The 12,824-nt window shown below is 37.4% G+C and overlaps 1 protein-coding gene across 1 annotated transcript; it reads left to right on the top strand.

Annotated features, from left to right (window-relative positions):
* The first annotated feature begins 2,199 nt into the window (after positions 1-2,199).
* LOC131324198 (ankyrin repeat-containing protein At5g02620-like) lies at positions 2,200-10,553 on the top strand. The gene is made up of 3 exons (XM_058356052.1): positions 2,200-3,039; positions 3,421-3,980; positions 9,884-10,553. Exons 1-3 carry the CDS (start codon positions 2,427-2,429, stop codon positions 10,532-10,534), a joined length of 1,824 nt encoding a protein of 607 aa, XP_058212035.1. The 5' UTR covers positions 2,200-2,426; the 3' UTR covers positions 10,535-10,553.
* The last annotated feature ends 2,271 nt before the right edge of the window (positions 10,554-12,824 follow it).

The following is a 12,824-nucleotide window of genomic DNA, read 5'->3' as shown; positions in this document are numbered from 1 at the left end:
AGCACAAAAAGTACTGAATATTAATAGTCCTCCTTATCCTTAAGTAGTTTTTCTCCTACATCCAATTGTGTTCCTCATTCCTAAAGAAAAGCCTTGGACAATTCCTTAAGTTAACAAAAAATCAGTATGATCAGATATTGATAAATATGCTAATAAGTTACATTTTGTTTCTTAAATTGTAAGGTTGAACGTACTTTAGAATACATTTGCCATGCATACTGCGTAAGAATTCGCAACGTATTCACTTGTCTATGGAAACAAAATTGATTCATTGTGATAAGACAATCTTTTTGTAGTGAATCTATACTACTTCTTTTAAATGTACGAAGGTGTTTTCTACTTTTTATTTTTTACAATTACCCCAAGCACTTGCAATTAACTCTAACTCAATATAATTATTGATTTTCATCCTCCTCATTTCACTTCCAAAACCGAACCCGTGCAGGGTTTTTGAAAGCAAACCGAACCATTGCAACAGTTGGTTTTAACCTGTTCAAGCGTGAGCTTTTGTGAACAAAGACATACCTGTTCGGACAGCCACTTGTCTGCCTATAAGGAATAATTCATACCGCAACATCTCCGTAGCTTAAACTCACAGTCGGTAATGTTTTCGCAATGGTTCGTAGAAAGGAAGAAGTACTTCGAAACACAAATTTTTTTTTTTGGAATCATTGACTTAGTTTTCTCACTTCTGAGTTAGAGGTTTGCGACATAAAATCAACCGAATGTGATAGCAATTCAATGGACAGTGTCTTAAACACATGATGCATAGTAGCTTTTTTGCTATAGGATAACAAAACTTGAACTAATTCCTGACAGGTATTATTTTGACTTTTGAGTATAGCCGTATAGGGGAATCAAAGCAACGAGATTTGATATCCACCCTAGGGCCATTGCCATTGGAATTACATGCATCTTCTGATTAAAATAAAGGACTGAATTATGTCATAGGACATGTAGAGTTTGAGAAGATATTAGATTATCAGATTGGAAAACCAGGACTGAAGAATGCAATGTATTGGTATGTTCAGTTATTAATTGAGTGTCACGAGGAGATTTTTTCTGGAAGCAAACCGAACCAATGCGAGTTTTGAACCATTGCAACAGTTGGTTTCCGAACCAATACAACCTGTCCAAGCATGACCCTTTGTGAACCAAGCCGTACGTTCGGACAGTCACTTGTCTACCTATTTAAACAGATTGTATCCAGCCATTTTATGCATCCAAAATCCAGAGAGCACACACACACTTCGCATGTAGAGTCAGAGAGACTTCTGCATACTTTTAGTTCGCGGGCATGCATTCGAAGTGCTGCGTTTGCGTGCGTAAAGATCGTTGCATCTTGGGAACCGGACATCCAGAATCGGGAGCACTTTGACGAGGGCGAAATTTACTTTAAGAACACTGTGATTCATTGTTGGACTCGATCTACTTCGTATTCTTTGGTGTCGACATTTGTGAGTTATATATTCCGGTTACTACTCGTGTTCTAATCTGGTCACGCATTACTTTAATTAGTTGTTTAAGTAGTTTGTCTATCTATTTACTTTCTCCCGAATCTGTTTTTACATTGGATTAATTAATTAGTAACACACCCTTTGTTACTTGTGTAGATTTCCTAATCTGACTTAGCTCAAAAGTTTTTCCATTAGCATCTTACCCTTTGTTACTTGTGTAGATTTCCTAATCTGACTTAGCTCAAAAGTTTTTCCATTAGCATCTTATTTAATTGGTTTCCATAGAAGACAAGTTTTAGATGGAAAGGTTAGTTGGATAGGAAACAGAGAATTATTAGATTAGAAAAATATAGAAACTACGATCAGCACCGTTGCACCTGTGGCACTATCAAAGAGGTGTCTTCTCACACCAAGCCTGAATGAGAAACTTTTCATTGTCCAGACTAAAAGTTAATAGGAAAACAATAATGCAGAGATTACATTACTTGGCCAAACTTTCACGTGCATTGCACGTGCTTCTAGTAGTGCTTCTTTACTAGTTGAATAGGAAATGAAGAAAAACCCGCACAAGGTTGGCTCGCTGAAGGCTGAATGAATTACGAATTCAAGCATGTGCTAAATACCCAATGTAATACTAAGTTGAATAATTGATTAACTAATACATTTCAATACTCTGCATGTCAAAAGACTACCAAAGGCAATTAAGCTAATTAAACAACTATACCTTTGAAAGTTTTTCAAGCAAAGAATTACAAAAAGGCACACAACAGAGAACATAAACAAAGCGAAAAAAGAGAGAAATTCAGTGACGACAGAATAAAATAAAGATGGAGTGATGACGAAGGAAATAGTTGGTTTAACTTTGGGGCCAGGGTGGCAATTGACACTATAAATATAGGTAAATTAACCAAAGTGTTTCATTGTAGTCACCGAGCGATAAAAAAAGAAGTGTTTCGTTGTATAGTTACCATGGATCGTAACCTGTACAAAGCTGCTAGTGAAGGCAAAGTTGATGTCCTCCGGCAACACTTTGACCAACTAGAAAGCCAAGCCACAGCCAATAGAAACACTGCTCTCCACGTGGCAGCCCAATTCGGCCAATCACAATGTGTGGCCGCGATTCTAGAAGTGTGCCCCTCGTTGTTACGCCGAGTTAACAACAGAGGCGAAACTCCACTTCATATGGCGGCGAGGGAAGCGTACTCCGATGTAGTCAAAGCGCTTATAGAGTGCGCGAAAAAGATAGAGCAAGAACTTGAAAGCGGCTGGAGTGGGGAAGCTAAGAAGATGTTGAGGGCGACCAATGCTGACGGAGACACGGCCTTGCACATGGCGGTGCGGAATTGCCACTTGGAAAAGGAAAAGGACAAGTACTTGGAAGTGGTCAGATTGTTAACCAGAGAAGATCCTGAGTTTCAACATCCCACCAACAATGCTAAGGAAACTCCACTTTACCTGGCTGCTGAGCGAGGTAGCGAGGACGTAGTGGTTACGCTCTTGGAAACTTGCACATCGCCAACTTATGGCGGCCCTGGTGGAAGAACAGCATTGCATGCTGCAGCACTTAAAGATTACTTCGCAGGTTTGTTGCAACCAAACTAATTTCATAAGTTCGAAATTGTTAGTAAGATCGAGAAGGCTCCGAACAAATCTAAAGATTAAAAACTACCTCAGTGAAAATAAGGTTCCACGCGTATACCAGATTAGAAAGGGAAAAAAGGAAATGCTAATTGCTAGCATAGACCAAATTTTCTGAAAATGAAGAGTACTTTTCATATATATTACTCCACATTAGTTTCGTATATCCACTTTTTCTTCCTTCTCTTCCATCATGATCATCAGATCCTTCAACGATATCTATGCTTGGTTGCGGTTGGGTATTTCGGAACCCCGCTGAACAATTATTTCGTTAATTACTACTCTGTATTAATGCTTAACCTTTCTCGAATCTTCTTAATTTCAGGTCGACTTACAAAAGCATTGTTGGAATGGAAGAAAGATCTAATCAAGCAAGCAGATGAGTATGGGTGGACTCCACTTCACTATGCTGCATGCAATGAGAGTGGAGAGGGATCAGTTATGGAACTACTAGCAATGGATATATCAGTGGCATACATTACCACTACAAACAAGGACGGTCTGGAAACAGCTCTTCACATCGCCGCAGCACATGGGCATGTATCTGTAATCGAAGAGCTTTTAATATACAATCCAGATTGTTGGGAGATGGTCAATAGTAAAGGGCAGAATGCCCTTCATATTGCTGTGGACATGAACAGGGATTCAGTGATTAGATATATATTAAGGAAGTCCTGGGTTGGGCAACTTATAAACCAAAAGGACAACGAAGGTAACACACCTCTCCATCTACTTATTGCTTCCGATGGCTATGCTAATGAGCTATGGACGCATGATAGAGCAGATCATCATGCTTTCAATGGCAAAAGCATGACCCCCGTGGATTTAGTGTGGTCCGATTTTATGGAGGAAAGGATGTCGACCTTTGCTGAAAGATATATTGTGGTAAGTACATATGTTCTCATTGCATCACTGTTAGAAGCAAACGTTCCATTTTGTTATGCCTCTTCTTCATCATCCAATCAATACATAGAAGCACAGAGCTCGTGCTATATATGGACATGAAGAAAGAAAAATTTGTTATAGATCAATAGTATTAATTACCTCTCTACCATCTAAGATTAGATGTAAAAAATTTAGCAGGAGAAAAGTTTGAAAATGAGAGAAAATTTTTGAGAAAGAAGGAAAAATTGTTATAGATCAATAGTATTAATTACCTCTCTACCATTTTGCTCTATCACTCTATTTTAGAGAATCATTTTACTCCAATCAAGCTCTATACTGAGCCTCTATTTAGAGACCCAAATTTGGTTCCCTATACATAGAGACTTTCTCTCAAAGTATTGACTTAACTACTATATATTACTATTCACTCTTTTTGACTTATATTTCTTACTTTACCGTTGTTTTCTCATTATATAAAATTCTAAAACCACCCATGTCCTTTGTACTTTTGCTCTATATTAGGATATATAAGTATAATTAATTTACTCCATAAATTTATTTTTTTATAAAATTTATATCATTTACAAGACATTGACGATGCCTTTCAAAAATGCCCAATATTGAACATGTTTAGTTAAAGTCTTTGAAATAAAAGTTTATATTTTTGCAAGATTATAGGTAAGAAGATTAAATGGGCAAGACGAGCTGTTAAATTTTAGAGAAAAAAATGAGTGAAAATTATTATTATTTCTTTTTGAGATAAGTGAGTTTTTGAAATATAGAGATGGATATAGAGAAGTATGGTTGTAGTTGCAATGAATAGTCTCAATCTCTATAACCATTTTTTGAATAAAAAATCATTCTATGGGTCTTTTTTTGGAGACTTGGGTTGGAGTTGCTCAAGCCAAAAACAAATTCTGTTATGTTTAATGTTTGCTTATCTCTCAAGGGAAAAACAATATTTGTGTTCAATGTTATTGACCTCTCATTAATTTACAATTTAACATTGAATGTAGGTATTTTATTAGGGAATTAATTTTCACACTCCCCTTTCAACAATTCACACTCGTTTTTTTGTTTTTATTCACTTGAATTTATTATCATGTCCTTTATTCAATACACTATTTCACACATTCAAGGATAATATTATAAATTCATGTGGATAAAAATAAAAAAAAAAGGAGTGTGTATGATTAAAAGGAGAGTGTAAAATCATTTCCTTTTATTAAGAGAGAAGGTTTGAATATAAGAGGGAGTTTGAAATTTTTTCTAGTCTTTGATTTTTAACTTTTAGTATCCTGCAAATTGTTGGAAAAGAACAAAGAAAATGAACTTTATTAGGAGAATGCCATAGGGGTGAGAGAGTTAATGAGAGAGCTTGCTTCTATTTTTATTGAATAGTCTTGGTTAGTATAGATAATGACACACAAGTGAACAAGGGGAAGCCACTTTTTTTTATAGGCAACACAAGTTTTATTAAGAACACCTGACAAATGATACATCAAGTGAGGGAGACGGAGAGAGGAATCCAACCAAGGGTTGGCTGAAAAAAGTAAAACAAAGATGAGCCCACTAACACCCAGAAGGCTGGGGCCCAAAAAAAATAGAGCCACATGGACTTGGCCCAAATTAAGAGCCAAAACAAACCCTAGCCCAATACAATTCAAACCACCGGACAAACATACAAGCACTCTGCTACCGCCCATACACAACCGCCACCACCGTCCACATTGCACCACCCACCAACCCAACGACCCAACCGCCAACCCAATCACCCACAACCACCCCAACATCACCATCGAAACCTGCAACCACACCTTCTGCTTATGCCTCTCTGTAAATGTAATTAAGCTACACCATTTTATAAAAAAATGTAGTTAAGTGACACGGTTCCGATTTATGCATGGACGGATAATGGGGCGGATGTGCCACAGCGACCTCCATATATACCCAATTTTTAAATCTCTTAAGTTTTTTCTTCAATCTTTAAAACTATATAATTATAAGCTCACTTGCGCACCCATCATTGTTCTAATTTATCTAGCCCCGCCTATGTAAATTAATTATTTTGAAAATTAGAATTACCATACTCCGATCCTTAGCTTGGAAGTGCATGTCTATAAGAAATCTAATACGGGTTATAGATTTTTTGATTTTTTTTGGTTAGAGAATAGATATATCTGTACAAGATTGTATACATCTATGGTAAAATAAGACTTTTTTGTTACTGTTTAGACTTATGAAAAATATTTACAATGATTTACTTAGCAGTATTTTGGTAATTTATATCGATAGGAATTTATATTGCGCTTAATATATTGTAAAAATAAATAAATTAAATGCTCGCCCACTCAAGCATTTTTTTTTCTTTCGGTGTTCCCCCTCGATATAACCCTTTCTAATTTTATAAACGTTTCGTTTGGGGGGGGGGGGGGGGGGGGAGGGGAATGTTAAAATAAAATCTTGGTGGGGACCTGAAGTGGGTTTTACCATTCAATCATCATTCTTTCCAATTTCAGTTCTTCAACGCCATTGAAGATCAGTGGGATTTCAGAATTGGTGGTGTTCGGTTGTTTTTTTTTTATAGGCAACAAAATTTTATTATAATCTCGACAAAGGGTACATTAAGGAGAGGAAAGGAAAGGAGAATCTAACCGAATGATGAACGGAAAAATAAAAAGCAGTTTGGAACCGAGTCCAAACTGCACCCAGAGGCCAGGCCCCTAGCAGTAAAGCCCTAATCTCCAAGGGCCTGGCCCGAAACAAACAGCCCAAAACAAAAAGGATCTGAACAGTCAAGCTCTACGCCGCCTCCGCCCGCACTACCACCGCGGCAACCTCGGACACCCACTCCAGCAAACCACCACCGCCAGCTGCTACCCCGCCGACGGAAACACTACCACCGCGGCAACCTCAAACACGCACATCAGCTAACCACCACCACTACCAGCCGCAACCCCGCCGCTGGAAACACCCAAATCAACGAAACAAGGCTCATAGCAAACATAAGCCAAGTCCAGGAAAGCATACCCATAGGGGACATAGGCTAAGCTCAACAACCCAAACCTACCAGAAAGACACCGCCGGCCATCCACCCAGGCATCACCGAAGTGTGGTAGTGGTGATTGTGGTGGTAGTGGTGGCCAGAGTGCTTTAAACAAGCCGAATATTAGAATGTTCAGATTTGTTCATAAGTTTTTTAGCGAACTCGAGCTGAACTCATTGAAATTTGATGAGCCGAGCTCGAGCTGAACTTGCCTAGGTTTGAGTCGAACTCGAGCTTGTTCATGAGCCTTAATGAGCCGATAACATCATATACTTATACTTGTTTTTTGATACTTCGGAATATTATACTTAACTAGGCAAAGGGCAAGAAACGCAACAAAGTAGCAAACATGTTTAAAGTACTATACAGACCCAATACAAATAGCCAAGGGCAACACCCTAGTTAATGATCTGCCTCATGTTAAGGCACTACCTAATCCAAAACTCCCTCATTGAAAGTGGTTGATCCGTTAAAACCACCAAATCTTCATGTTGTTCGGCTCCAACTCTTGCCAAGTGATTAGCTCATTGATTTGCCTCCCGAAATATGTAATGCAGAGTAGAGTTCGTTCTGTTCAGAATAGCATGAGCATCCATGATCATCTCTCTGTGGATGGTTGTTTGCAATATTGCCTTCATTAACTAGATTCAAGGCCACTTGCGAATCAGATTCTATCATAATTTCTGTCATCCCTTTCGATCTCCAGAATTATAGTCAGTCCTCTATAGATACCCCAAATTTCTACTTCGATCTAGGCTAGACTCGCACGAGACCTTTCCATAATATCCCTGAACTCATTCTCCTCCTTCATCTCTGAATGGCCCTCCAAAGCCTACATTTTGGTTGAGTTGGTACCAACATCCATCAGTGTTGAGCTTGGTCCTACTTGCACATGGAAGTACGCATTTAATTAGAATGAGTCTTGTGGGTCGTTTGTGAAGAGGAGATTTAAAAGCTCGTGCTTTCACGTTGGCATAGGATAAGACAGCCATGGAATTGACTGCAACTACACTTTTAGCATTATCAAAGCTCATTATGTTTCGATCTGCAAATAAAAAGTGAATACGTACATAAAATGCATTCATAAATATATAAAGTCATAAAAACATGTACATATGCATAGATAAGTTTTTAGTAATTGTAAATGTTTATACTTGTACGAGATCTAAAATTTTTACTATGTATACATATGAAATTCCCATGATATACATATACTCGAGGTTCGTAAGCCTAATTGAGCCAAATACTGTTAGGTTCATGTTCGGCTCATTTATGAAATGAGCCTAGAATTGAAACTTCGGTTCGGTTCATTTAGTAGACGAATTGAACTCAAACGAGCCTTTAGCAAGTCAAATCTCGAACAATTCACGAATAACTCAATTCATTTACAGTCCAGAGATTAAGGAGATGTCAATTGTGACCGGAGGGAATAGTTAAGTTACGTACAATGGGTGTTTAGTTGTGCCAATTGACACAAGAATATTGTTCTTAGCTTTGTTTAGTGATATGATACCGTCAAAATCCTTGTTCTCTTTACTCTTTGTACCAAATTCAAAGTTTAACAAAACTTTCTCTTGCCTTTAAAAAAAAAAAAGTCACAATTTTGCCGATACTAAAAGTCATGTGCCCCCAACGTCTGTTCAATTTCTTAAAAGCCTTACGGATTAGACCATTACTTCCGTTCAAAAATTAAAGGTTCGAATCGTTGCAATCAAGATAGGTAAGGGACGAAATTGAGACTTGAGAGAGACTATGGGACTATTGGTGGAATTTCCCTTTCTTTTGTTTATGACTCCCTTCTTTTTTCTTAGAATGATAAAAGAATGATTTTATTAATCTTTGAAATTGTTATAAAGATTAAAAGAATCATGCAAAGAGGTCACAACAAAAGGAATACATCCCAACCAAATTGACGCCCAAATCCTTGACAATCATATGCCAAATATGAACCAAAAATGAAAAACATTTGACAAGGCATCAACGGAAGAAAACCTAGAAATACATCACTAACGGAAGAAGCAGAAACCTCTTGAGACCCCTGTTTCCTAAAGACAACATATATAGATCCTTATTAATGCCGTAGAGTTAAGATGTCTAGAAACATCCAATAGTGAGGAGATCAACAAAACAAAAGTCCTGAGGGTGTGACTGATAATAATCAATAATGGAGGTAGGATTTCAACGATCGATGTAGATGGAATAATGATAGTAGTATTTGTGAAGTTTAGAATATTTTAAACCAATCCTAGCTACTACGACGTGGGTGTTTACGAGAAATTATTCGTACAAATTTTGATATTTTAGTTTTTCAAAATTATTTTGAAGTGTTTACTAAATATTCTAGATAATTAATTCTCAGATTTTACAGATTTTGAAAAGCTAAAAAATGAATGAAATTCTGAAAGTTCCAAGGTTGGGTTTGGGTAATTTTTTTTGAACTTTTCGGATCAGATATTAGGCCTTAAGTTTTATAAAAGCTCATTTTTTTAAGTTTTTTTTGGTATTAGCTTTTATTGCACCTTAATGATAAGCTAATAGTTATAGTAAATCTGTTTATCTGCTTGTATTGAAATTTAGAATCTTAATTTGTGGATTGTGGTAGAATCTGAAGCTATAAAATAAAATATAAAATCTATATCCACAACTATTGCAAACATATTTTGATATCAAATCAAGATAATATAGTTTTATTGATTTTGAATCTCTCCCTCTCTTTCTCTCCCTGATTGGTTTTCTAAAAGAAAACTAAGATTAGTGTGGTTTAATGGAGGCTTGGTCAGATGTTTATATATATGATGACGCTTCTGTTTTAGATGCTTTGTTTTTCAATTGATCAACTAAACCAAAAAAAATGTAGGATGATACCTTTTTGGATTCGGGAATTAAAGCTAGTGGTGGGAGAAACCTAGCCTGCAACGCTCATGTTAACTTAGCAAAATTGGAGAAAGCTCGTACACAAGAAAAACAGAAAAGACGAATGAGAGAAGAAGAGGCTAAAGAGAAGGAAAATAAAGAGGCATTTGAGCTTTCCGTAAAGCTATTCCAAACTATCGTGATAGTGGCTGCCCTCATAGCCACGATCACTTTCGCAGCCGCCTTCACAATTCCAGGTGGCTATGATGGCAACCAAGGTCGAGACCAAGGTATGGCAATCCTATCAAGAGCTGCAGCTTTCCAAGCATTTGTCGTAACCAACACCATAGCCATGGTATGCTCCGTTACATCTATATTTCTGTGCCTTTCTGCTATGGGGTACTCTTTATCTGCAAAGAAGGAAGCTGTTTTTCATTACAGAACGCGCTATATTGGAGCGGTGGGTCTTATTATAGTTTCCATGTTTTTCCTGAGGATTGCGTTCATCGCAGCTACTTTTGCCGTGTTAGCACATGCTATCGCGCTTGCTGTGTCCACTTGTATCATTGCTTGCTTCGCCTTTATTGGCTATATTGTGGAACTAGGAAAGTTTATTGTCCGATTACTAGAAGGCCTCTTTGTATTGGCAATTTGATTGACAAAAGACATATTTTAATTTTCATATATCCCTTTATCGAGTTGTAATTTACTTGTTATATCTTTTTAGAGTGTAACACCCCGATTTACCCTCAAGATTCATATCCCGATTTACCTTCAAGATTCATATTCGTTAAATATGTAAGCTTAACTACCATCAGCATCACACTGAAATTCCATCACAATCGGAGCGAATTCTCCACTCCGATTTATGCCATGCTCAGCTTCTCTCTCTCTCTCTCCAACTGCAAGTTCTCCTCCCCTTCTCTTTTTATGAGATGCCACTATCCAAAGAGACAAATTAAGCCAACAAATGGGCTTGACTCATCCTTAATTACTATGCTTTTTATCTTTTTCATTTTGTTTCTTTTACTTTTTGTTTGTTTTACCCTTTTTACTTCTCATCCTTAATTTACTCCAAATAAATCCCAACATCTTCAGATATTATCCCACACGTGCACACCTCTCTCCCTCTAATAAGTCAAAACTCACACATGGATTTTGCCTTGAGATTGATCACTCAATCACTAGTTGTGTAATTTGTTGGGGGAATAAGTGTCCAAATGCACACAAATATCACCAATAAAACAGTTACGAATTGAGCAGAATCACAGCAGAAACACAGCAGTAACCGGTCAAATTTTCTGCACACTATCAAGCTACAAACATGCAGTTTTTCTAGCAATAAAACAGGGCAAGAAGTAGACTTATCTGGGCACTTAAAAAACTGATCTTTCATTCACAAATCTAAGCTTTACAAAGCTTTCTTTTCACCTCCAAAGCAGAGCACACACCAGAGCACACAAAACCCTTCTTTTCTCTTTTTTTTTCTGTCTCACGTTTTTTTTTCTTTCTTTTTTCTTACAAAGACAAAGACACCACTAGATATTTCTAGTACTTCTAGAACCAACTTTTAACATATTACAAACTAAGTACAAAAGTATAAAGCTATTACATGAAAGCCCCCAAAAAATAAAACAAAAAAATATCCAAATTGGGTTTACATATTTCTAACATCCCCCTTTAAACCCAATTTCCAAAAGTCTTCATGCCAAGCATCAACTTCAATCTTCCAAACATGTCATGCTTCAAAGGGTTTGTGAAAATATCGGCAACTTGATCATAGGACTTGCAATAAACTAGTTCCACTTCCTTTTGCTTCACATGCTCCCGGATGAAGTGAAAACGAGTATCAATATGCTTGCTCCTTTTATGGAATACCGGATTCTTTGCCAAGGCGATTGCCGATTGGTTATCAACATGTACCTCCGTGGGACTTTCTTGTGGAAATCCCAAGTTCTCCAACAGATTTCTCAACCAAATAGCATGGCAAACGGCAGAGTTAGCAGCCACATACTCCGCTTCACAAGTAGACAAAGTAACAATGGGTTGCTTCTTAGAAGACCAAGTAAAAACCGCATTTGCCATAAAGAAAGCAAAGCCCGAAGTACTTTTCCTTTCATCTAAATCTCTTCCCCAATCACTATCGGAATATCCAACAAGTTTAAAATCATCAACACAAGAATAAAGCAAGCCGTCATTGAGTGTACCTTTGATGTAACGAAGGATTCTCTTTGCCGCATTAAGATGTGATTGATCCAGTGCTTCGATCCATGTATCTACTAATCAACCCAACACCATAAAGTATGCCCGGCCTAGTGCAAGTGAGATACCGGAGACTTCCAACAAGACTTTTAAAGTAAGTCGGATTAACATTGCCATCATTAGTACTCTTTCGAAGCTCTACTCCACTTTCCACGAGAGTGTTCACCGGATTGCAGGAGTCCATTCCAAATCTTTTAAGCACTTCCTTTGCATAGCCACTTTGCGAAATAAAAATTCCATCTTCCTTTTGCTCAACTTCAAAGCCAAGAAAGTGAGACATTAAACCAATATCGGTCATCTCAAACTCCCGAATCATACTCTTCTTGAATTCCTTGAACATGTTAGGAGCATTCCCGGTAAAGATCAAATCATCAACATATAGGCACACAAGCAAAAAATTTCCATTGGCATCCACCTTCATGTACAAGGCATGCTCATAAGGACATTTTTCAAAGCCATTCTCCACAAAATGTTTATCAATTTTAGCATTCCAAGCACGTGGTGCTCATTTTAGCCCATAAAGAGCTTTTTTCAACTTATACACTTTATCTTCTTGCCCAACTTTAACATACCCCAAGGGTTGTTCCACATAAATCTCTTCTTCAAGGAAGCCATTTAAAAATGCTGATTTCACATCAAGTTGATAAATCTTTCATTTATGTTGGGCGGCCAAAGAAATCATC

The sequence above is a fragment of the Rhododendron vialii genome, chromosome 4a, assembly GCF_030253575.1.
Source record: "Rhododendron vialii isolate Sample 1 chromosome 4a, ASM3025357v1".
NCBI lineage: Eukaryota > Viridiplantae > Streptophyta > Magnoliopsida > Ericales > Ericaceae > Rhododendron > Rhododendron vialii.
The sequence above is the reverse complement of the archived record's forward strand: the minus strand, read 5'-3'. Positions and strand labels throughout refer to the sequence as shown.